The 26,996-nt window shown below is 39.5% G+C and overlaps 1 protein-coding gene across 1 annotated transcript in view; it reads left to right on the forward strand.

The window, feature by feature from the left end:
• Nucleotides 1-26,996, forward strand: part of LOC144270318 (glypican-5-like) — a 599,436-nt gene that overhangs the window by 357,751 nt on the left and 214,689 nt on the right. The window contains exon 7 of the mRNA XM_077826708.1: nt 14,163-14,283. Coding sequence (XP_077682834.1) covers nt 14,163-14,283 — 121 coding nt within the window. The remainder of the gene's footprint in view (nt 1-14,162; nt 14,284-26,996) is intronic.

Genomic DNA, 26,996 nt, shown 5'->3' on the forward strand with positions numbered 1-26,996 from the left:
GGATCAATCCCTGAGTGCATATAATATTGCAGTTCATATAGTCCCTGTTGATAGCTATTCCTTAATTCCAGAAGTTTAACTGTGTGTGTTTTGAGCAACTGACTTCTGGAAAAAGCAGGTGTTTTGACCTCTCAAAATAAATGTCTGTTCTGTTTTGTTTCTGTATGAAGTGTAGCCAATATCCTACCCCTACAACATATGTCTGATATAAAAATTATGATGGTCCCCATTATGCTTCCTAACAGATTCTGCATTGGGATCATAAAATATCTTTCTGTACATCATGGGTCACCTTTAAAGCTTATTTTTAAAATTTCTGCAACTAGGGCTTTCTATAAAGGGAGTTGGATGCCTGCCCTCGTTCCGTGCCAAAAGTCCTATCAGCCAAGTATTATGCAGTCTCGCTTGATTTTTCAGTATGTCTCCACTGCTGTGAAGTTTATTGCTAATTTGTTTTTGTTTTCAGAGAGTTCAAGAACTCTAGTCTCCTGAGATTCAATCTTCTTTTATATTGAGTCAATCCTGTTTTCTACCATTGTCATCCAGCTGCCCAGGTTAAAAAGTTAGGCTGTCAGGTGTTCCAGTCTGTGTCCAACATTCCACATTTTTGTCTGCAACCGTTGAGGAGGTTTACATGACGTCAGGCTTCAAGAGTCTCCTGGAGATTTTGAATAGAATTCTGTGTCTAGTTTTAGATCTTTTGTGATCTCACTTGTGCCTGTACTTGAAGAATACCATCTTGTGGTCTAGGAAACCAGTGGGATCTTTGAGGAAAAAGGGATTCCTTATCTGTTTTGCACTGTCCCTTAGCCATTGCTGCAAATGTTTCCTTGACAGATGTGTGCTGTGTTTTTTTGTTTGTCCTTTTTCCTGGCTTATTTTTCAATAAACTTTTAAAAGGGAAGCATGTCTGAGCCAGAGCTCCAAGTCAGTGCATCGTCCTTCCATTTTGTATCACACTTGTATCCTGACCCCATTATTTTGGTTTTGACGCATTAAATGTGTATATGGAAGTATCAGAAATCATTTTCAGTCCCCTTGAAAGGGCCATATAACTTTAAATGGAAGATGCATTCCAACTGAAGTTGTTCTAAGCAAATACATTCCTTCACTCAACACAATACAACCTGCTTGGTTAACATCTACAGTTCTCTTTGGCAATCTACCTGGCAGTAGTTTTTCACATACCTAGAAGAAGATAAGCCAGTATTTTCAGTCTCAATTAGCATTATTAAGGGCACATCTCAAGCATTTTTCAGATGCATTTCATAGCTCAGATCAATGCACTATCGATATGCTCCTAGTAAAACCAATGAATTGATTTGGCGGATGGTAGAATACTTGGTTTGCTTTAATCAGTCTGCATACAGAATGTCTTCAGAAGGTGGTGTCATCAAACCACTCAAGTCTATCTGCCAACCTGCCCTTATGCCAATATTTGGGAGGCCTTCCATTATAAACTAGATTGTAAAAGGTCCCTTGAGTTCTACATGAAGTGGACAAAGATAATTAAAAAGGATATTTAGTTTTGTGTTCCTTTTGACACCATCAACCTAGTCCTGTCAAAGAACATTAGCAAGCTGTATTTCTCCTTGCATTTCCCATTGTTATTATTGGGTAAGGCAATTTTGTGAAAGTCAAAGCCTATTATAGCAGTTCTGCCAGAGACAGTATCCACCAAGTCATTTCTGCCTCATGAGATCTGTAGAGCAACCGCATGTGCCTCACTCACTTTTATTTTCATTTACTAGATGTGGTTCCCTAGACATTGCATTATGAGCTGAATCTAGAATTGGGCTGTTTGTGCTGCAGTCTCTCAGGCATATCACTTAAATTCAAAGTTCTCTTTTTTTTAAATATAGTTATTTAATAAATGTTGCTCTTAAAGAATATTTTCAAGGGTTTGTGCCTAGTTGTGTTAAATATTTAGCCCATGTTAAGATTTCCTTTGGTGCCCACTGGTCTGAATATCTTATCACACACTCTACTTTTACTCCCGGAATAACTCCACTGATTTCAGTAAAAAGAAAAGGAGTACTTGTGGCACCTTAGAGACTAACCAATTTATTTGAGCATGAGCTTTCGTGAGCTACAGCTCACTTCATCGGATGCATGAAGTGAGCTGTAGCTCACGAAAGCTCATGCTCAAATAAATTGGTTAGTCTCTAAGGTGCCACAAGTACTCCTTTTCTTTTTGCGAATACAGACTAACACGGCTGTTACTCTGAAACTGATTTCAGTGTAATTATGACCGATTCACAAGAGTATAACAGAGAGAATTGGGGCCAGAGGGCTTGGTCTTCTATATACTCTTCTAGCACTGGTGTCAGGGATGATATTCTAGTCCTTTTCCTCCAGAGAAAGTGTAAATACCTAATTAGAGTATCCACCATTCTTTTTATTTTATATTTCATTATTTTGCAGGTCCTCAGCAGCATGCTAGGTACCTTGCCAAACAAATGAAAAAAATACATTCCCTGCCCTGAACAGTGCCACCTAGACTCAACATGACACAGTGAAAGTCATAAACAGACAGCAAGTGTGTCCACACTAGGCTAACAGATGGTAATGAATACATAGTAAAATCCTAGCATGGACAAGGCAGTTGTAGTTTTAATATGTAACGAGTTAACACCTTTTTCTTGGTCAAGTCTGCCAAAGGGGAGGTAGGGAAGGACAGAGTAGGGGAAACTGCAACTCTGGCAAGATCTGGAGGGTGAGTACAAATCGTGAAGGTACCATTAAGTTTTACTGTGTTACCACCTTTCCATGCCTATTAATTCTCTTAGGCGGGATGGCAAATGTGAGCTTTAAAGAAGGGATCTGAACACACTGAGAGTGGCAGCTCTACAGAAAGGTTTAGGGAAGGCCATCCTAACACTAAGGAGTAAAATAATATGTATGAAAGCATGAGAGTTTTCTGACATGAAGGCATGAAAAGGGTATGGGGCTGGCATCATTACCACAGCAGAGAGGGCTGGGTTGCACCCTGCTCTGAAATGCAATCAGGCTGCATAATGTAGGGCCTTGGGGAAAAAAAGAACAGGGCTTTTTGAGCTTGCAGTGCAGTGGAGAGACAATGAAATGGCTTGAAGGTGGAGGTGCCATGCACAGATCCACACGCACTCACTTGAGAACTGAGGCATGTTAGGCTAGCTCACTTAGTACCATAAGCCACAAGGAGGCTGTGGAATGTGGTTTATTCCTTTCCATGCACACACAATGGCTACTGTGACATTCTAAAAATGTCTGGCACTTTTCAGTCTCACAAGTGCCATGTACCAGTATGTGTACAAACTAAGACCATGAATCTTCGCAGGAAGGTCCCTCTAGAGAACTACTTTGCCAGCTAATTATTGGAATTATTGGACTCTTCTCATTGCAAGTTTCGTATTACAAAGGTATTCGTATTACAAATTATTTCATTTTTACACTGGCATAAATCAGGTCGATCTTAATTTTAAGTCAGTGGAGTTACACTGGTGTAAGTGAGAGGAGAACCAGGCCCAACTAATAAAATATACAGTCTGAAGATCTAAAAAAAATTTACTTTAGCAAGGATTTGTATTATGGGAAGTGTTAGAGTTTGGCAAAAGAGAATAGGTTGGTTAAATATATACAAACTGGTGCATTATTTTATATCTGTTTGCTGGATCACAGACAACAAATTTATCAAGATGTTTTTATTATTTTTGAATAAATGTTTATTGAACGTTGCATCTTAATGAAAGGCGATACAGCTACTTGCTAAGTGTCAGTAGATTAATCATTCCTCTCTTGGAGACTTCTCAGTTGCCTTGCACAATGACTCACTAATCCAGATAACAAAGAACTGGGACAGATCTTTTCACAAATAAAAAAATATAACACAAGGCAAAAAAAGTACATACTAGGTTTCACTGGGTAATGTTATTGATGGAATTGCTATTGGATGAAGCACAGTTCTGTCAGTCACAGTCATGAATCTGTCATTCCAAAGGGATCACTGGGGGGCCACCAGTTGGTAGAGTCATCCTGTGGATGAGTAGATGGTAGCCAAGGAATTGGTGTTTTAGAAATTGATACAACATTAAGCAAAAGGTCTTCATTGCGACTCCATGAAGTTGGTTGGTGAGCAGCCAGTAGGATACTATGATCACCATCCAGGTGCTATAAAACTCCTCTCCATGTGGTATTCATGCCCATTTTTCAAAGGCAAGCATTCAGGGTTGTTAAGACATAAGTTGATAAGGCTGAAGGCTTATTTCAATCCACTCTTTAGAAATACAGTTTTCTTGCTATTGAGCATATGGTACTGTTTACCAACTTCATTACATCTGCCTGGGAAAAAATCATTCATTATACTGCCCTATGGGTCATAAGGCCAGATGTGCTGAGATTTGCATTGATAAAACACAGAAGAGATGGTTAAAATGATGAATTTGGGGCATAACATAATGGTGTGGGTTAATGGTTGAGGGTAATTGTATTTTAGGCTAGTCACAGGAGAAATGACAGGGAAATGAGTGAGGGAATTTGTTCAGAATATTAGCTGTCTATATTCAAATTGAAGGAGTATAGGGAATAAACAGGAAAAACAAAGTATTAGTACACAAGCTACATTATAACTTAATTTGCATCACAGAGACTTGGTGGGATAAGTCTCATGAATGGAATATTGTTATAGATGGGTATAGCTTGTTCAGGAAGGACAGGGTAAAATGGGAGGAGGGGTGCATTATACATCAAGAATATATACACTTGTTCTGAGGGCCAGAAAAAGGTAGGAGACAGACCAGCTGGGAAACTCTGGGTAAAGGTAAAAGGGGTAAAAGTTAGGAGTGATGTAGGAGAGGGTCTATTATAGACCATGACATCAGGAAGAGGAGGCGGAGATGGCATTTCTAGAACAAATGACAGACATATCCAAAACACAAGACCTGATAGTAATGAGGAACTTTACTCAGACATCTGCTGGAAAACTAATATGGTAAAACACAAAATTTCCAATACATTCTTGGAACATATAGGAGACAACATTTTGTTCCAGAAAGTGGAAGAAATAACCAGCCATTTTAGACTTGATTCTTACCATGAGGAAGGAATTGGTAACAAATCTGAAGGTGGAAGGCAATTGAGGTGAAGGTGATCATGAAACGATAGATTTCATGATCCTAAGGAAAGGAAGGAGTTAGAGCAGTAGAAGAAGGACAATAGACTTCAAAAACACAGACTTTAACACACTCAGATACCTGCTAGGTAAGGTGCCATGGGAAGAAAATCTAAGGGGAAAAGGATTCAAGGAGAGCTGGCAGTTTCTCAAGGATATGCGATTAAAGGTACACCTGCAAACTATTCCAATGCAAAAGAAAGAAAGAATAGTAAGAGGTCAAGATGGCTCCATCAAGACCTCAAAATCAAAAAGGAATCCTGTAAAAAAAAAAAAAAAAAGGTGGCGACATGGACAAATTGGTAAGAAGAGTACAAAAGAATAGCACAAACATCCAGGAAAAAAATCAGAAGGGCTAATGCACAAAATGAGTTACTCCTAGCAAGGGACATAAAAGGCAAGAACAAGAGGTCCCTTAAATAAATTAGGAGCAAGAGAAAGGTGAAGGAAAATGTAGGTCTTCTACTTAGCGGGTAAGCCAATAACTGATGGCATCAAGAAAGCTGAACTGTTTAATGCCTAGTTTGGTTCAGTCTTCACTAAGAAAGGTTAATGGTGACTAGATACTCAATAGTAACAACAAGGGGGAAGGAATGCAAGCCAAAGTAGGGAAATATCAGGTTAAACAATATTTAGATAAGTTAGATACGTATTCAAGTCAGCAAAGTCTTATGAAATTCATTGTAGGACATTTAAGGAACTAGCTGGAGCAATCTTGAAAATTTTGCTATTAGCTTTGAGAACTCTTGGGGGATGGGTGAAGTCCCAGAAGACTAGAGAATGGCAAACATAGTACCTATCTTTAAAAGGGGAGCAAAGAGACCCATGGAATTATAGACCACTCAGTCTAACTTAAATAGTGGGAAAGATACTGGAACAAATTGTTAAACAATCAATTTGTAAGTAGCTGAGGACAAAAAGGTTATAGGGAGTAGCCAGCTTGTATTTGTCAAGAACAAATCATGCCAAATCAACCTGCATTCCTTCTTTGACAGGGTTACAGGCCTGGTGGTTAGGGGGAAGCAGTAGATGTGATGTACCTTGATTTTAGTAAGGCTTTTGACACACTCCCACATGACATTCTCATAAGCAAACTAGGGCAATGTGGTCAAGATGAAATTACTATAAGGTGGGTGCAGTGCATGATTGGTTGAAAGACCAAACTCAAAGAGTAGTTACCAATGGTTTGCTATCAAACCGGGGTATGGGGGGGGAGGCGTATCTAGTGCAGTCCCACAGGGTCAGTCCTGGGCCCAGTACTGTTCAATATTTTCTTTAATGAGTTGGATAGAGGAGTGGGGAGTATGCTTATAAATTTGCAGATGACACCAGGCTGGGAGAGGTTGCAAGCACTTTGGAGGACAAGCTTAGAATTCAATTGACCTTGACAAATTGGAGAAGTCAATAAAGACAAGTGCAAACTACTTCACTTAGGAAGGAAAAATCAAATGCCCAACTGCAGAACTACTTTTGAGAAGAAAATGAGGGCTCAGAATTTCAACGTGGTTAAAGCAGTGGTTCTCAACCTGGGGTACGTGTACCCATGGGGTTATGTAGAGGTCTTCCAGGGGTACATCAACTTATGTAGATATTTGCCTAGTTTTATAACAGACTACATAAAATGCACTACCGAAGTCAGTACAAACTAAAATTTCATATAGACGATCACTTGTTTTATATTGCTCTATATACGATACACTGAAATGTAAGTACAATATTTATATTCCAATTGATTTATTGTATAATTGTGATTAAAAATGAGAGTAAGCAATTTTTCAGTAATAGTGTGATGTGACACTTTTGTACTTTTATGTCTGATTTCGTAAGCAAGTAGTTTTTAAGTGAGGTGAAACTTGGGCATATGCAAGACAAATCAGACTCCTGAAAGGGGTACAGTAGTCTGGAAATGTTGAAAGCCACTGGCCTAAAGAATGTAGACATCCAATTTCCACCATAAATTAATAAGAATTGGGCCCCTGAATACTATAAGCAGCTTTGAAAGTCCTAACATAGATAGTTTACATCAACTTCTGAGGTTTAGATATATTTAGCCAGATCCTCACACAGAGTAAAATAGGATTAAAGTCAACAGAACTACACTGATTTACATCAGATGAGTTCAGTGTATTCCCTGAAAAGACCTTGCTATAATATCAAGTATGCAGTACACTAATATTATTTTTAAAAGAAATTGAGAAATTCAGTGTACGAGACCATGCATATGAATTTTGGTGGGGTTTTCATGTTGCTCTCTAATCCCCACTTTGAGTATATGCGGAAGCTGACTTCCTTATTCAGACTGAGTTCATTCAGGCTGGTCATCTGAGTTCAGAGTTTCTTTCTGATCCTGGGAAGAGCATAGACCATTAGCCACCGCAGATCAGAGCACTGGGGAGCTTAATGGCATATAGTGGCCCTGCTCAGAGTAATAGCATCCTGAGGGAAATGGAGCCATGGAAATGGTCTCCCAGCTGGACACTGATCAATAATACATGGAACTGCTGCCTGTAAAAGCTTTGATCAGATGCTTGTAACCAAACTGGTACTGTCTCCTGTAGGGAACAGGGAAGGGAATGGTGTGATAATGCCACCCCCATTTCCTAGTCTCATGTGGCTAAATATCATTACTACTGTATCTAATGCAGCTCCTGCAGCTATCTGTCTGGCATCTTTCAGTTTTAAGGTTTGTTCTCTGAACTCTGTAGCTATCTAAAGAGCCAGTGGAAACACCGGGTTCGTTTTGGACATTGTATAGGCAGCACTTTTCATCTCCTTTTTTCTTCAGTAGTTTGGGAGCATCTTATATTTTGTCTCCTTTCCGATGACAAATGAAAAATAATACAGTGTTTCAAAATCACTGGTATAGTTCTGACTTTGAAAAGAACTTCTAAAGCCAAAATCTTTTTTCAAAAATAAGGAAAGAAATGTACATTTATGTTCAAAATATTATCCATGCCAGTGTCTAGGCAACAGTTTGCTTCTGACCCATTTCAAGCTTAGGATAATTTTGTGAGCTAAAAATCACCTAAACTGTATTTCTGGAAAGCTGTTAAGATTTTATTAAATAACGTTTTTAGCTTTTCCCAGTAGATCAGTCAAATAATGTTACTATTAAACTCACAGTTTTGAAACCGATTAGTAATTCTTCCTGTATTTGCTATTCATTGCATGCTAGCAGAATGGTTAGTTCAGAATTGCTGCATATAGGTGATGTTTTTATACACATCTCCTGGTCTTTTTGACCTGTAGGTTGTTGATAAAGACATTTCAGGGTCTAGTATGAATAAAGTACTAAAGGAAATAGGGCGTGTTTTTTTAATAATTAGAGTAATTAACCATTGGAACAACAAGAGTCATGGTGGATTCTCCATCACTGACAATTTTTAAATCAAGATTGGAAGTTTTTCTAAAAGATCTGCTCTAGGAATTATTTTTGGGTACGTTCTTTGGCCTGTATTACACAGGAGGTCAGACTAGATTATCACAATGGTCCCTTCTGGCCTTGGAATCTATGAATCACTGGCATTAGCAATTCTGCACTACTATTTTTCAGTTAGAGTACAGATTATTAGATAAAGTCAACCAATTTCTGACGGTTCTTAATGTACATTCTCAGTAATTCAGTAATTGTGTTGTCAGCACAAAAAAAATGTGTTACATAGTGCAAAGAAGTAAACAAATCAAATTACCTTTCAGGAAATGTATGTTGTTTGTTCCAAGGTATATCAGACCTGATGCAGAGCCAGCAGGTTAATTCTATGCTTACAGGATAGGAGTTCAAGTCAGATAGATGTGTAGCTGCCTCCTGGAACAATCCTGATCTCCAATTGTAGTCCTCCCTCCTCAGTGGCTCTGTGACTCACCTTGGGTTGTTAGCGTGCCTTCTCTCCATTATGTTTGACAGCATACATAGAGAAGTTAGATAAAAATACACAATACTCTTGCTGGAAAGTTTGTTACGAATTATACCCGATAGGTCACGCACAGGAACTGCTGCGAATTATACCCGATAGGTCACGCACAGGAACTGCTGCGAATTATACCCGATAGGTCACGCACAGGAACTGCTGCGAATTATACCCGATAGGTCATGCACAGTTTGAGTCTAGGCTGAGGCACACGAACAAAGTCCACAACTGCAGAGTTTCCAAAAATACTAAGTTCATTACGCTCGAGCGTGGTGCCCCCCTGCTAACTAGGAGGGGACCCCGAATGCAGGTTATACAGAGATTATATATCTTTTAGCAAAGCATGTTGCCCTCGTGCATCAGAAACTTTAGCCAATAGACAAACCCTTTTTAAATTTATTATTTATTTTTGCTACGTGCATTTTTTGTGCTAAACCATTATTTTAACTACACAACATGGTCCTTTTTTATTAGGATGGGAGGCTTACATCAAGGCCAGGAGGCAGGGAGTAAGGAACAGACAAAGAACAGAAACCGGGAGTCGAGACAGGCTGGAAACAAGCGGAGGGTTTTCACAGGAATGCAGTATCTAAGGAACACTCCTCCTGGTGCATGATGTGTTTGCTTTTAGACAATGGTGGGCCCCAAACCAAAATGGAGTCACATATGCACATATGCTAACTTTTCCTTAACAGGTTGCAATGTAACACTGTTGAGAACAATATTGCACAAGAACCGAGAGAGAGACAGCAAGTTGCTCCTTAAAACAGAGGCACAATTCAACCCACAGCATTCTAGGCTGGTGCTCTGCACTCTGGCTCTGATCACACGCATTTCTACTTAGCCTCTTCACCTGCAAGCAGGTCCAGAAAACCCCTTACAAGTTCAAGTGATCGTTTATCATGTTAACATGGTTTTCAATACCCTTCGTTCTCCTTCCCCTCAAGAGCAACTGAGGGGCCATATCTTCTCTTATTGCTGGAACCCACCACCCTACAGCAAATGGACTGGACTCAGTCCATACTCTCTGGACTGAGACTCTCTGGACTCAGTGTTGTTGTAGCCTTGTCAGTCCCAGGATAAGAGAGACAGAAGGTGGGTGAAATAAAATCTTTTACTGGACCAACTTCTCTGGGTGAGAGACAAGAATTCACAGCTCTTCTTCAGGTCAGATGTGTGTAAGCTTGAAAACTTGTCTCTCTCACCAGCAGAAGTTGGCCCAATAAAAGATATTACCTCACCCACCTTGTCTCTCTGGACTCAGTTTGTTAGAGAAGTGTTCTATATGTAAATAGTTAATGGATGAGATCCCAGTAAGTGGCACCCAAGAAGATGGACTAAAGTTCTTGGGTTTTCTAGGACCAATAATTATTGTGCTCTGGAAATGGCTTCCTCTGGATGCACTTAACAGCAGCTCCTGTCACAGTTCATATGTCTGGGCAGTCCCAGCCACATCCGGGGTCTGCAGTTGGCTGCCCAGGCATGTGAATCATGCTGTTTGTACGGCCCCTGTAGACTATTCATGTCTCAAGCACATGAGTAAGCAGACCCTTGAGGTCCTGCGTGTCCTAACCCTCTCTGTAGCTTCCAGAGAGCAGTTGGCTATAGGTGTAATGGCACAAATATGAACATAATTAACATACAAATAAATAGCTCTAGAAGATAGAGCCACCAGATTTGATATATGCTTTCCCTGACATCCCAAGATTAGATGATGGGAAATGACAAAATGGGAAATGACTGCCTAGGAAGGAGTACTGCGGAAAGGGATCTGGCGGTCATAGTGGATCACAAGCTAAATACGAGTCAGCAGTGTAACACTGTTGCAAAAAAAGCAAACATCCTTCTGGGATGTATTAGCAGCAGTATTGTAAGCAAGACACAAGAAGTAATTCTTCCGCTATACTCCGCGCTGATTAGGCCTGAACTGGAGTATTGTGTTCAGTTCTGGGCACCACATTTCAGGAGATATGTGGACAAATTGGAGAAAGTTCAGAGAAGAGTGACAAAAATTATTAAAGGTCTAGAAAACATGATCTATGAGGGAAGATTGAAAAAAAGTGGGTTTGTTTAGTCTGGAGAAGAGAAGACTGAGAGAGGACATGATAACAGTTTTCAAGTACATAAAAGGTTGTTACAAGGAGGAAGGAGAAGAATTGTTCCCGTTAACCTCTGAGGATAGGAGAAGAGGCAATGGGCTTAAATTGCAGCAAGGGCGGTTTAGGTTGGACATAAGGAAAAACTTCCTAACTGTAAGGGTAGTTAAGCACTGGAATAAATTGCCTAGGGAGGTTGTGGAATCTCCATCACTGGGTATTTTTAAGAGCAGGTTGGATAAACAACTGTCAGGTATGGTCTAGATAATACATAGTCCTGCCGTAAGTGCAGGGGACTGGACTAGATGACCTCTCGAGGTCCCTTCCAGTTCTATGATTCTATGATATCTAAATATCAAACGCTAACAATGACTTGGGCAGCAGACTGATTTGAACATTGTCTTGGGGTATAGGGCCTCAGTCCTGCAAACACTTACATGCTTATGTTTAAGCGCACAAATAGCCCCATTGATCTGAATGGACTTTGGATTCAACCAAATATAGATAATGAAAGTTCTGCCATTTTTCTTGATCTAAATTAAGTAAAAGAGTGTGCCCATTTAGCAACAAGCAGTATAATAACACTGCGTGAGATTTGTACCTCCAGGCATTGGAATCCCTCAGGGGATCATTGGCATGGAAAATGAATGAGGCTCAATGGATGGGGTGGATAAAGGCATTGCTTTTGGTTGGATCATATTTACACAAAATCTGTATAATGCTGCTGAAAAGCATTGAATGGAGGCTTGTGATTTGCAGAGTTAAAACAATTTCATTTGCAGGCAGAAAAAAAGCTTTTTTACATTCTTTATCATTGTGATGCCCTGAATATCTGGAGAAACTTTGATAGCTATAGCAAGTGATAAAAAGCATAGAGCAATGAGAATAGGTAGCAAAGCATTCCCTTGCCTTGTGCTGCTGTTTATGGAGATAGTTTGTGATGGGAAGATGCTCAGACAAAGGAATGCACGTGGAGAATTGTAGAATTGTAGAACAGTTTGATGGAGGCTATAAATTGGTGTCCATAACTAAATTCCTCCTGTACTGCAACAGAATGATCCTAAAGAGCTGCATCAAATACCTTTTCTGTGTCTAATACTAGGATACAGGCTGCTATTGGTTGGGTATTTTAACATGACAAATGTTTTGTTTTTCTAAATTTCCATTATTTTGCACACTTTATTCTTCCCTGCTCTCATTCATGATTGTCATCTTTCCTTTCTCTGCGAGGTTAAAGTCATTGATAATTTTCCTTAACTGACCATGCCACCTCCTCTAGTCTTCACCAGAATTTTAAGCAGACCCTTGAACTCAAATGTTAAACGGCAGTATGTAATGTTTTTACTGTCAGGTTTACTTGAAGTCTAACTTTATTCATCTTGTTTGGTTTTAATTAAGACAGGACAAACATCCTAGTAAAAGTCCAATTATAATTTGCAATTCTGTTAGTCACTGAGAGAAGAGATAATTTATGCTGGCATTTTCAAAGGATATTAGGTGCCCGGCTCTAATTGAAAGCCAATACAAGTTGAATGCCTAATTCTCTTAGCCCCCTGTGAAAGCCCGATCCTAAGTTTTCCAGTCTTAAAAAGCTATCAAGGGAAGATTGCTGACAGACTGAAAGAACATCTGAGTTATCATGTAGAGCAATGCTTCTCAAGCTATCTGATGTGGGGGACCGGCAATTTTTTTTCCCAATGTGCGCGCAGACTGGCAGCCGATGGCTCGCGGACTGGCAGCGGTCTGCGGACCACCACTTTGAGTAGCCACAGCTACATTCTCTACATCAGTGCTAAGGAGACAATTGTAACAGGACCTTTCTCTTTGAGTTCCAATTTGGAAGAATGCAACCTCCTTCTGCTTGAGTTTACAAAGGTGTACATTTGGCATGATGATTCACAGTTCCCAAGCAGATATGGATACATAGGGGAAGCCAGTTGTTGAGTGACCTTCCCCATCAGTCCCAATGCCTAACTGGGCCATGAATATTTCCTTGTCCAGTTTTGCTGCAGGAGGTGCAGGGAAATCAAAGTAGTTTGCACAGAATCCCCAGAAGCATGGGGCCCCAGTTTGTTCCTTGTAATTAAGGATGCAAAAACAAGAACTACAGCAATGACTGAATGATTAGTTTGTCTGTGTCTATAACTTTGTCCATGGTGATAGGATGAGGATGCTGATGGAGGCAGGCATTTACTGTGTGAGAACAGCTGATGTTTTTCAGATCCAAAGGTCTAAGGTGAGATTGCCCAGAGCCGGGCCCTACGTATGTATATATCTGAACTGCTCCTAACAAAGTCATAATGACAAAAATAATGCATGACTGAGATGAAGACCGCTCATGTATCAGATTATGCTGCTGGAAGGAGTTCTCACAGTACATCTAAGGCTGAAGCCTAGCAGGCAATCGGATCTTCTGAGTTGCTGACCTCTCCTGAGAAGCCTCATCTCACTGAGTAGAACATTCCCCTGCTGATCGAGAAAATGTACAGTGTTGCCGACTCTTGCGATTTTACTGCAAGTCTTGCGATATTTGTTGTCTTCCTGAAAGCCCCAGGATCCCAGTGATTATGTGAAAATCTCAAATTTGATTTTTAAAGCAAGTTTCCAGTCCTTAGAGTTGTGCAGAAAAGCTTGAAGCATAAACCTGAAAGGTTCAAACACCAAAATACAAATAAGAAACCTGAAATGTTGTTTTGTTTTGTTTTTGTTTTTTTTTAAATCTCTCATGATCTTTTTGGGGGCTGACTTGTGATATTGGAAGGGTTGGAGTTGATAATACTGCAAGAAATCATGTCATTTTATGCAGATTTGGGGTGATGAAAGAATTGTTTGCACTAATTACACTATTTACAGCCATGTTTGCTTTGTAATATGTTTATTGACCCTGACTCATTACGGAAAATCTGTGCATGTTCATTATTCTAATGAAAATAATCTGTAAAATGTTACCCTCTCATTTTCAGTGTAAATATTTTCTCTCTGGTTGATCTTTTGTTTCTTTTTTTTTAGTTACACCAGCAGAGTTGTTTCCAATGGACTTAAGGCACAAATTAATAACCCAGAATTGAAAGTCAAAGGATTAGACCCTCTCATCAGTCATTTAATTGACAGACTTCATCATTTTAACCAGGTAAGTAAGTCTCTCATTTAAAAGTTTTTCCACATTGGGTCTTAGAAGGGATCTGAAAGTAAAAACACTGGGATATATTGTATGCTATACTGAAGCACAGAACCAAAAGAACAGCACAGTGGAATGGTGGTAAACTGGTGTATAAACTACTTTTGTGCCTTGGGAGCTGGTCTAATTTATGGCACCCTTCCCACAGCTGTCAATGGCCTGCTCTGCAATCCAGAATTCCTGTAGTGCTGAGGACTGGGGAGATGCCTCCTTATCTGCAGCCCCATTCATTACACAGGGGCCTGTGACAAGTGTGAAGTTGCCTATGCCATCCTGTGGTGTTCCTAGGCTGGTGGAATTTTCCTCCAGCCTGGAGCAGACTTGTTTGCTGCCAGAGTGGATCCCCAAATCCGTGGTGACTGAATTCCATAGAATACCGTAGTCAGGATACAGAGTTTGACTAGGTCAATTAACCTCGTGTGCAACTTTCAAAATGTTTCCTTGCCTGAGTGTGATTTCTAACCTTTCCAGCCATAAAAGGAAAGATGATCTGCCAATAGCTTTACCAGAAACATGATTAACCTAGTCTGCATAAACTTTCAGCTCATGCTTCCTTGGTTGTGCTTGCTGTCCAACCTGAACTGCTGTGTTTCGGTGCTGAATCCATCATGATTCTATTGTACTATTTCTTCAGCACAACTCTTTGCAAGTTGCAGAAATAGTGTCAGTCTAAATGAGCTAGAGCTAACAGATTTAACAACAATTGATTTTCATTTAAAGTAGACGTGTTTTCTTGTCCAGTTGAAAGAATATTTACAGCTTGGGTCTTCAAAGTCTGCAGTGTTTATACATGAACTCTTCCCTAATTTTTCACCATAAGAGAGTGGTATAGCACGAGACTGAAAATAGGCAGTTTATGGGCAATGGTTATTGGACCTGACCTCATCTGCTCTGGAAGGTATGGAAGAGAAAGTAATCTGCACCAGATAATGTACTAGAGTGAATTATTTTCTTCCTGGGTCTGGGAGGAAGCAAGGAACTGAGTAGCTATGACTCTGTGTCATAAGTTGGTCCTGGAGAAGCACAACTTTGTATTGCTCCTTCCCCAGGGTTTGTGGCAAATCCACAATCTAGCCATCAATTAGTACTGCTATTAAATTTAAGCTGGTTCTAATATTTATCTAGGCTGAAGATTTAGGGATTCTTTGTATTATGCTGTTTGATTTAACTTGCCATTGGGAATTATAACTTCCAGAAGGATGTGGTATTTAATATTGCAGTGAAATAAGTATTATTAAGCTAGATTGGGTAAAGTGAGTATTCATTATTTATTGGCTTTTGCATGTTATCAAATAGTGTTAATTTACTTTATAAATAGTAATTATAATTGATCTGTGTAATAGTTTTCTATAAACTCTGACAATCAAATGTAATTAGAAATAGATTGTCTGTCTGAATGTCTGTATAACCACTATGCTGGTCACGCAGCTCTGACCCCAGCAGCCTGTCAGCAAACACCAGCCATGCTCTGGCTTCCAGCAGCCTTGGTTACTACTTGCAAAGTAATCCCAATACACCGCCAGTCCTAGATTTCCCCCGCGCTGTGCAGCTCTTTCAGGTCCATTGCCCCTTTAAGGAGATCAACATAGAAACATAAAATCGTAGGATTGGAAGAGACCTCGGGAGGTCATCTGGTCCAGTCCCCTACATTCATGACAGGAGTAAGTATTATCTGCACCATCCCTGACAGGTGTTTGTCTAACCTGCTCTTAAAAATCTCTAATGATGAAGATTCTACAACCTCCCTAAGCAATTTATTCCAGTGCTTAACCACCCTGACCGTTAGGAAGTTTTTCCTAATGGCCAACTTAAACTGCCCCTGCTGTAATTTATGCCCGTTGCTTCTTGCCCTATCCTCAGGGGTTAAAGAGAACAATTTTTGTCCCTCCTCCTTGTAACAGCTATTTATGTACTTGTTATCATGTCCTCCCTCAGTCTTTTCTTCTCCAGACTAAACAAACCCAGTTTTTTTTCAATCTTTCCTCATAGGTCATGTTTTCTAGACCTTTAATCATTTTTGTCTCTCTTCTCTGGACTCTCTCCAGTTGTCCACATCCTTTCTGAAATGTGACACCCAGAACTGGACACAGTACTCCAGTTGAGACCTAATCAGTGCAGAGTAGAGCGAAAGAATTACTTCTTGTGTCTTGCTTACAACACTCCTGCTAATACATCAGAAGGATGTTTGCTTTTTTTTGCAACAGTGTTAAATTGTTCACTCCTATTTAGCTTGAGATTCACTATGACCCCCCAGATCCCTTTCTGCAGTGCTCCTTCCTAGGCAGCCATTTCCCATTTTATATGAGTGCAACTGATTTTTCCTTCCTAAGTGGGGTACTTTGCATTTGTCCCAACTGAATTTCATCCTATTTACTTCAGACCATTTCTCCAGTTTGTCCAGATCATTTTGAATTGTAATCCACCAAAGTACCTGCAACCCCTCCCAGCGTGGTATTGTCGGCAAACTTTATAACTGTACTCTCTATGCCATTATCTAAATCATTGATGAAGATATTGACCAGAACCAGACTCAGAACTGATCCCTGCAGGACCCCACTCATCGTGCCCTTCCAGTTTCACTGTGAACCAGTGATAACTACTCTCTGTAAATGATTTTCCAACCATTTATGCACCCACCTTATAATAGCTCCATCAAGGTTGTATTTCCGTAGTTGGTTTATGAGAAAGTCATGGAAGACAGTATCAAAACCCTTACAAAATTCAAGACATACCACATTTACCCCCCCACCTCCTGCCCCTCCCACCACAAGGCTTGTTACCCTGTCAAAGAAAGCTGTAAGATTGTTATGACAAGATTTCTTGGCAAATCCATGCTGATTGTCACTTATCTTATTGTCTTCCAGGTGTATGCAAATTGATTGCTTAATTATTTGCTCCATTATCTTTCCGGGTACCGAAGTTAAGCTGACTGATCTATAATTCCCCAGGTTGTCCTTATTTCCCTTTTTATAGATTGGCACTATATTTGTCCTTTTCCAGTCCTCTGGAATCTCTCCCATCTTCCATGACTTTTCAGAGATGATCGCTAGTGGCTCAGATATCTCCTCAGTCAGCTCCTTGAGTATTCTAGGATGTATTTAGGCCCTGGTGACTTGAAGACATATAACTTGTCTAAGTAATTTTTAACTTGTTCTTTCCCTATTTTAGCCTCTGATCCTTTCTCATTTTCACTGGAATTCATTATGTTAGATGTCCAATTTCACTAACCTTTTTTGTGAAAACTGAAACAAAAAATCATTTAGCATTTCTGCCATTTCCTGTTATTGTGTAATGGGCCTACCCTGTCCTTGGTCTTCCTCTTGCTTCTAATGTATTTGTAGAATGTTTTCTTGTTACCCTTTGTCTCTAGCTAGTTTAATCTCATTTTTTGCCCTGGCCTTTCTAATTTTGTCCCTACATACTTGTGTTATTTATTTATATTCATCCTTTGTAATTTTACCTAGTTTCCATTTTTTGTAGGACTCCTTTTTGAGTTTCAGATCATTGAAGATTCCCTGGGTGGTCTCTTGCCATTCTTCTGATCTTTCTTATACATTGGGATAGTTTGCTCTTGTGCCCTTAATAATGTCTTTTTGAAAAACTGCCAACTCTCTTGAACTGTTTTTCCCCTTGGACTTGCTTCCCATGGCATCCGACCCACCAACTCCCTGAGTTTGCTGAAGTCTGCCTGCTTGAAATCCACTATCTTTATTGTGCTCTTTTCCCTCCTACCATTCCTTAGAATCATGAACTCTACCATTTCATGATCACTTTCACCTAAGCTGCCTTCCACTTTCAAATTCTCAACCGGTTCCTCCCTATTTGGCAAAATCAAATCTAGATCAGCCTCTTCACCTTCTGAAATAAGGTGCCTTAAATGGAGTTACCCAAACAATTCACAGCTCTGGATTAGTTTTAATTAAAGAACAAAATAAATGTATTTAACTCCAAAGAGAGATGTTAAGTGAATACAAGTAATGAGTCATTAAAGTCAGAAATGGTTACAAAAGAAATAAAGATAAAACATTTTCTAAATTTAACAAGTTAGACTTGCTTCAAGGTGAAGTTTTACCACAGGTTCCCAATATCATTGCTAACCAACTTTCAGGTCAGGATCTGCTCCCAGAGTCTATAGGCTGTTTTTTTTCTCTCCTTAGGTGGAAAAAGAGAGAGATGGATAGAGAGAGATACTTGAGGTGCTTTTGTCCTACTTTAATAGTTCAGTCACCCTTTGAAATATATTTTCCTGAGAGTTACCCCTAAATAAAGTGCCTTTCAGCTGTGAGGCTTGAGACATGAGACTGTGAAAGAGATTTCATGCTGTTTTCTTGAATGTGGATGTTTTCTTGTCACCTGTCTCCCCTCTTGTTTCAGGACCCTGTTTACAACTTATATGTGAATTGAGGTAAACATACATTCCTTTGTTTAGGAGCTGCTTGACCAGTCCTGCCTAATCAGGGCTACGTGGGTTTGAACATGTGTCACCAACATCATGCAGGGAAAATTCATAACTTCACATATAACGTTTTCCCATGGTATTACTAACCAGCAAGTTACTCAATTTCAAATGATACCTCACAAGGCATATTTTGTACAAAGATTATTACAGTGGTGTATAGGGTGTGAATATAAGGGTGCATTCAGTCACACAGGTGAATTGAATTTAAAGAATAATAATTCTCTTTTATTTCCCCCCTAGATAATATAAAGGGTGGAATTTAAAATATGTGACAAATAATGTCTTATTTTTGTTTATTCTTAACTATTTGAAATTTGCTACTTGCTGTGTGTAGTAACTTCAGGCTTTCTTTACAGAATGGATTCTGGAGAAGGATGGGGTTCAGAGGGTAAAGGGGTAAGGAGGAATGTGTTTTCTCATGAGTGATTTGAAACAATGACACTAGTAAGCGAGCATCTCTTTGACTGATGTTGCTTAACTGTAGAAACATAAGTCCCTCCCTGGAAGGGAGAGAAACATGGATTTGAAGAGTGCCAAAGAAGCTGACTGTGAGTCTGAAGGATCAGTTAGGGATGTAGGGGAGAGAGAATAAGCTCTGACATGTAAGACCTAAATTGGGCAATGAAGGAGATTTTTACCCTCTATAGAGGAAGAAAAAGTAGATTGAATCTGCTGACCAAGTGATGCCCACGGTCACCAGTGGAGTTGAGGCACTAAAGTCCCTGACCTAAACAGCATCACATAGAGATTTGCCTCGGTGCTGTGTCAAAAGTCCGTGTTCACGCAGAATGTCTGGACGTCTATCTATAACTCTCTGATTCTGCTCTGTTAAGGTGCAAATTTTTAACAGTGAGGGTAATCAACCATTGGAACAATTACCCAAGAATTGTGGTGGATTTTTCATAAGTGGAAATATTTAAATCAAGAGAGGATTGTAAAAGATATGCTGTAGTTGAAATAAGAATTAATTCAGGGAAGTTCTGTGGGCTGTGTTATGTAGCGGGGTCTGGGGTGGCGGGGGAGGTCACACTAGATGATCAAGGTGGTCTCTTCTGGCCTTAAATTCTCGCACTCTGAACAGCTGAGGATCTTTTGTGTAAAGTAGTTATTCCTTTGTGTAACTTCGTGAGGGGTGATTTTACCTCCAAAGCTAAAGAGGCGGCCAGTATTAATATCCTCTTGGTTCCTAAACCCTTCATGTTTGGTATCAGTTTCAGGAATGGAAGCTGGGCTCATTGTAAAACTGCAGTGGTTGGTATTTCTCAGCTGGTACTTCACAAACAATCTGTACTGTACAACTTGTTCACTTGTAACATGCATGTAGGGTGAAATCCTGCCCACACTGAAATCAAGGGAAGCTTGTCCATTGTCTTCAGGTGGAGCGAGTATTTCACCCCTAATATTTTTCAATATCAAATAGATTTGCAAATAAAACTGGCTCACAAATGCTTCTCAGAACCAAGATTCACTAAATTTTGCATTCGGCCCATTCTATTGTTTGCATCACTGACATATATATTTTAATACTCTTTACTCCAGTTATAGAAGCCGCCTCACATATCAACAGAATTATTAATTGAGTTACAATCGCAAAATCCTTATTACTCTTGATAATGCACAAGCATCAGATCAGATGGACTCCCAGGTTGATTTTGAAGAAATAGCAGTGAGAAATAACATGTTTTCTACTCTTTTGTAAACAAAGTTGGTGTGATCTGGGATTCACTGAGAAATGATAAATATGAAATCCCACACTGCCTCTTTTTAGAGGCACTTTTCAGCAAATAGCCATGCTTAGGTATTTTTAATGTATTTTTTCATTTGCCAAGTTCAAACATGACAGACTTTGAGACTGAGGTTAGAAATCCTAAAGGATCAATTACATTGGAAATTTGATGAGAATGTTAGGAAACTGACAAAGCATTTACTACAGGCATTCTCTAAGATTATATGTTCTCCAATTTAACTCTCCACTCTTTGTCACACTTGTGTGTAATAAAACATAACCTAAGTCCTCTGACATTTCTGAGACTACAAAGATTGTAAGTGTTGCCAGGAAAAGACGTGAATATTCAAAAGTCTGGTCCTAATTCAGCAAGGCAATGGGACTTATATGCACAGGTTAACTAAGAAATGCATAGACTGCAAATGAGACAATTTTAGCAAAGATTGAAGTAATGGCACTGAAAGATTTGTTACAAGTACTGTGAGCCAGCAATAGTTGAATCTTCAAAATGGATTAAATCAGGTTAAGTATAGGACAATTCAGTAAATTAGCTTACCTAGTGCTTAACTGAAATGTAGGTACTGTATAGGCAACATTTTCAGGCTGATATAAAATTGACCACCTAAGCATATGTGTTCTGAGACTTTTTCTATTATAAATAAGTGTAGAATTGCATGGCAGCCTGAAGATTGTGGAATTTACTCCCATAGAAACTGAGGGTGACATAACAAACCTCATCACTTTCAGATCCAAATATAAACTACAGAGGAAATGATATACAGAAACTATATGCATGCAAATCTCACTGGTAGTTTCATAAATACTAGCAGGAAATGTACATCGCCAGTGAGAGCTAAAGACAGACTTAATGAAATCTAACATCTATTCTTTAAAGTTCTCGTAACATCAGGAAGCTTGAAAGAGACTATGTGACTTTTTCTGTTTATTCTTTTTATGCTCATTTTCACTACTACCACAGGGGGTAATGATGGCTGATCTCTCACTCCAGAAAAACCAATAGGTGGATTACCAAATTACCTAATCAATTTTGCATAGTCGTTTCCCCCCACACACACCTTCTCCTCCCCTCCTTCTGTTTTGTTTTTATAGTGTGCATCTTAATTATATCTATAGACAGTTTCTTTCCCCCCCACAGCCACCCTCCCATGCTGGGAGTCAGACATCTCTCTCTTTATGGGATGGAAACTTAATGCTCCCAGCCCTGAGATAATGTATGGCCCTTTTCCATAACCCACTTGAAATGAAGAGATTCATCTCCGCATTTAACACAATCCAGCCCGCTGAGAGACAAAGACCCCAGGATCACATGTAATTTTCAGTTTCTCAAGAAATATACAGGCACAAGTATAATTAATATTTCATAACACATACTTGAGGAATCCGATCTTGTCATATCTGTCACAGAAAAGATGCCACGATCGGTTTGACCCAAGTATAAAAAAAGTCTAGCTGTAATTTAGCACTCTTTGGTTTCTTTGTGAAAGCAAGCACGTTTCTGTCATATACAGTTCTTGGTGAGGCATCTTTGTTTTCATTGCTTTTGGCTTTTCTAATGTATTGTTACATTGCCTTGTCAATCAAAGATGAGACAAAGTGCCCTGCATTCTGTTGTTGGATACCTTTGACTACCCCAAAGGAATTGTCTTTAAATACTCTTTCTCTGTTAAGCAGTGCATTGTATAGCAGTGCTGCCTTGAAGTGGAAGACTTTAGGCTAAGTGATGGCACTTCACTGTAAAATACTGCCCATATATGAGCAGTAATGCCTGTAGATTTCAGATGAGAGTACTCACTGTTTAGCTTTCAGTTTTACTTTGGACCTTATATTTAACTCAATTGCTCCAGTTGGAAGAGAAAATAAAATCACAGGAAACCTGCTGCATACATTGGGTTGGGGCCACACAGGGACCTATCCATACAACATAGTTATGTTCCTCTCTGAGGGCATTGTAAGCTACTGCTGCCCTGAGAAGAGTAATTCCCTAGGCCAATTTGGAGCATCTGTTTTTACAACTTATGAATTATGCTCAGACTCCACAGGCTTAAAACTAGAGCTGAGAAAATTATTATTTTTGGATTCAGTGGCCAAACCAAAAAAACACTCCAAAAATTTGATTAGTTTCAAACCAGAACTGATTTTTTATCCAGTTTTCCCTCACAGAAACATGAAACTAAAAAAAAAAAATATTTTGGGTCAAACAAAACAGATTCAAAAACATTTTCTAATAAAAATATTGATTCAAAAGGACATTTTGAATCAACATTTCATTTTGAAATGACACAGTTCATTTAGAGACCAAATGTTAACACTCCCCAGCTGGGATTTTTCCATACCTCAGGTAGGATACAAATGGGCTACAGGTGGGAGACCCAACAATGGTAGGAGACAGTGTTACTGCGGTCCTGCAATGGACAGAACATGGAGAGATTTAGATCATCAGGAATGAGGAACTGGCCCCAGGCCCCCTGCAGATCTCTGCCTTCCAGAAGAACTGGTGGTCCTGACCATTGTTCTCTGCTACACGTCCAGCCCACCTCAGAGGTAGAAAAGCAGCTGACCATGGGTTGAATTCCTCCTTTAGTGAGTCCTCCTTTTTGTGGCTTTTAATGTCAGAAGGGGGTGTCTTTATTCTCTGACAGCCTGAACCCAACTTGTCAAATTTTTAATCACTGTGATAGCTATATTCATGATTTCTGCTGCTGTATGTCTCCCCTGACCGTTACAGCTACTTTAAACAATTGAGCTATGCTGTATGAAAATGACCTATCTTCATTTTATCATTAATGAATTTCAACAAAAAGTATTATCTGTGACCCTCCTTTCCTGGAGGCATTGAATGTAATCATTAGAAATACAGAAAGCCAGCAGCTTTGTTCAGCAAAAAATATCTGGTCTTCTTTGAAATGAACAAAAATGATTATGTAGATTTAGAAATATACTATTACAGATTCTTATGCAACTTCAGTGCACAGTGTACCAGGAAGAAGGAAACTATAAGAAGGAATTTTTATATAAAAGAAGGGATGGTTTGCCCCATAACTGCTATTTCAACACTTTATATGGGACCCAGTCTTCCCCTGTTGATGTTAATGGATGTCTTTCCACTGGTTCATTAGGACTTGGATTGATTCATAATTATGGTTTGTAAATCTGATAGCTCTACATCAAAACCATAGGTTTCCATATAGCTCTCTGGAAATGTAACAGTAGGAGGTTTTAGTGATAGTCATGTGTGCTGATCCCTTTTGCTGATATTATTATATTACTAAAACCATTTATTAGAAGCCTATCATCATGGTATCTGGATGCCTTGCAAGTTTTAAGTTGAGACAATCAGCATCTCACTAATAGAGACTATCCTGCCCGCTGCTTTGCCAGTCAGGTAGGAAACCAGGAGTTAATCAATTGTGAAGACTTGTGCAATCGAGGTGCTTCTGGTGACTAGGTTTAATAGTGACACTTTAATAGTGACTAGGTTTGCACTTAGTTTGTAGTCCCACAAAGAGGAAATTCTAATATGTATTTTGCTTTTAACTTCCTTTCTATGTAACCAAAGTTTAGGGCTGCTGAAGCGAAATTCCCACTGTGTTCATTCTCATGCATTTAAGAGAGAATTTTATTTTCCTTTTTCCCACGAGTCCATAAAAAAGGAGTCCATATTGAACTGAGTTTTGATGGTTATTTGTTTGAGTAATTTAATTATTGATGCCCTTTAAAAGACGTTAATCTCTCCAGATGAGAGGCAGAAAACTGGGAATGTGGCAGCCTATTTATTCATCAAAGGCATTGTCAAGGCTTGTGTCTTTTCTGTTTGGGCACAGCAGCAAACAACTTTAAAAGTACAAGCCACAGTAGCTTTTAAAGAAGTCCAAATTAGTTAGAATAAGTTGGAAATGTTGCTGGTTTTAAATGTATTAAGATTGCTGTGTGTACAGTATTTTGGTATAACCAACAGTCTCTACGGGGATCACCACTCCCACTCCAAAACCTGTGCAGGGGGTCATGAAGGGAGGAAAACTCCATAAGAAGTAACCCAGAAGTAATTCAAAAGTAAAACCCCAGCAAAAGTGGTCAGTGTATATGACTACCACTGAAACCTCCTAATGTTGTGTCTCCAGGGGTATCCATCAAGGAGACACTCTCTAGAAATGTCAGCAGTTTGCCCTCCAAATCCAGATTTGTCACATTCCCTTTGAATCTTGATTAGTCTTCTAGGGACAAGAACCGTTCACAGGGTTGTGCACAGATAGTATCCAATAGTATCCAAATTCACCAAGGAGCTGTAATAGTGACATAAATTAATTAATTAGACCAGTGTAAACCCCTATGCAGGCACAGAATGTGACTTCTACAGGTGTAGCTAAATTTAGAATGTACAAAAATAAGCTACACCAGTGCAGCCCATCCCATCAATTGAGTGAAACCGGTGCAAATTTCCTTAAAGTAAACAGACCTCAGAAGACATGATTAGTAAAAACATAGTTGAATTGTGTGGAGATTTATTTAATCTCTTTTTCATGTCCCACTCGTGCAGTTATAATTGGTTACTTTTTAAGCTTTTTCTAAACATTTTCAAAGGTTGTCCAGTTTTTCCCCCCAGAGATGTGCTCAGTTGCAAAAACACCCGTGGAGCAAACTTTTAGGGAGAGTATCTGATAACATTATAATTTACTATTAATTTAGGACCTGAGCCAACAGGTATTCACAACTCCCACTGAAATCAATGAAGTTTTGTTTACTTTAGGACTGCAGCTTCAAGGCCACCGTTTTTTGTAAAATGTATTGACTTGAGATATAATTACACAGGTAATTATGAATTAGGAACATTCTTCAGAATTAAAATAGCATAAAGATTTACCAGAGACAGAGCTCATGTAAAATGCTGACTCAATTAAACACAAATAAAACAGGGTTAAATAAGACAACTCTGAATCTCTACTAAATCCTACATATCTTATGTGTTGTCAAATATATAATGCAAAAATGCCCATTTATTATTCATATGTGGTGTCTTAGAGTATAGTATACCATTTGTCTCAAGTATTGTCAAGACATTATTTGCCCAGATGAGTCATTGTGTATGTTTTGTTTTGTTTTTGTTCATTATGGAAAATTAATTGTAAATCAAAATCACATACTGGCTTATTGCAGTGACTTGAGCCAAATGAGGAAAAAATACTACTGTTTCCATTTATAGCTGAGCCGAAACATTTCACGTGTGAGAAACACAGAAAAGGAATATCTCATCCTTTAAAGAGACAGTCTGCCCTAGGATGTGAATGTGTGGCACTAGTCAACACTAATTAGCTGGATCCTGAGCTGCTGTTAGTTGGCATAGCTCCATTGAAATGAATTGTGTATCTTGTTGTGTGATGAGTGGAAGAGGAGAGGGAGGGGCAGGTTTCAGAAGGGATCTAATTTGTTGTGTCACCAGCAGCCCAGGTATGCAAAACAGGCTGGTATCTCTGGAGCTCTAGGACCTCATATGTAACAGTGGGGCCACTCAGGATGGTTACTAATGATTGCTTTCCTATAAATCTGCCTTCCACTTCGCTTCTAGACAATGAAACAGATCTGGCCTGAAGAAAGCTGTGCAGAAGCATTCTAGGGCAGAATTTGTCATGTTGATGTCATTAGTATTAAAACAAATGTTAGGAAAGGGTTAGAAATGCACTCATTGAGTTAAGCAAGGCCTGCAATTAGGGACAATTCTTTAAGGGGCTCATAAGCCTCCACTTGGGAGCTCTGAATTAAGTCAGACTAACCCAGAGAGTGGAACAGGTAATTGAGTTAGCTCTAATTGAGACTGACCATGTAACTTCTAACCTTCTTCTAGTATGTCTGCTCTTATGGGTATCACATTTGTGTAAAGAATCGGCATTCACTTTCTCAAGGGTGCTTTAACTTGTGAGCTATTTTCAGTAAAATCTGTATGGCCAGTACTGGCTTTTTCCTTTCCTTTCATACTGCTGCTGTTCCGCTCCTGCAGCAGCACAATACTCCCCCTGTCTCCAGGAGTGGACCCAGAAGTGAAGACACAACCTTTATGAGGCAATGAAAGGGATGTGGCCCTGCTCTCTCTGTCCCAACTTATTACCATCTTGCTGTTGATTCCTTCAAAGCAGATGTATGCATTTGCACTCCTGTTTTGTTTCCAAAAATGGTTTGTGGCTGCATTTCTGACAGGGAGCTCTGGTCCTGTCTACCAAAGGAAGCTATTTGCTACTATGGAAGAATGGGCAGAGGCAGGAGCCAGGAGGGAGGAAACTGCTGTAGGATGAGTGAGTGATGGAGACCAGAGGTTGCCTTGTGGATAAAGGGGAAGGGAACTTGTTGTGGGAAACCTGGCTGTGGGTATCCAAGGATAGCTGGCTCTTTGTGTTGAGGGGAACTGTCTGTGTGAGGAGGAAAGAGCTAGGGAGAACCTTCATTCACTAAGGGCCAGACTGTGACACCTTG

The sequence above is a fragment of the Eretmochelys imbricata genome, chromosome 9, assembly GCF_965152235.1.
Source record: "Eretmochelys imbricata isolate rEreImb1 chromosome 9, rEreImb1.hap1, whole genome shotgun sequence".
Taxonomy (NCBI): Eukaryota; Metazoa; Chordata; order Testudines; family Cheloniidae; genus Eretmochelys; species Eretmochelys imbricata.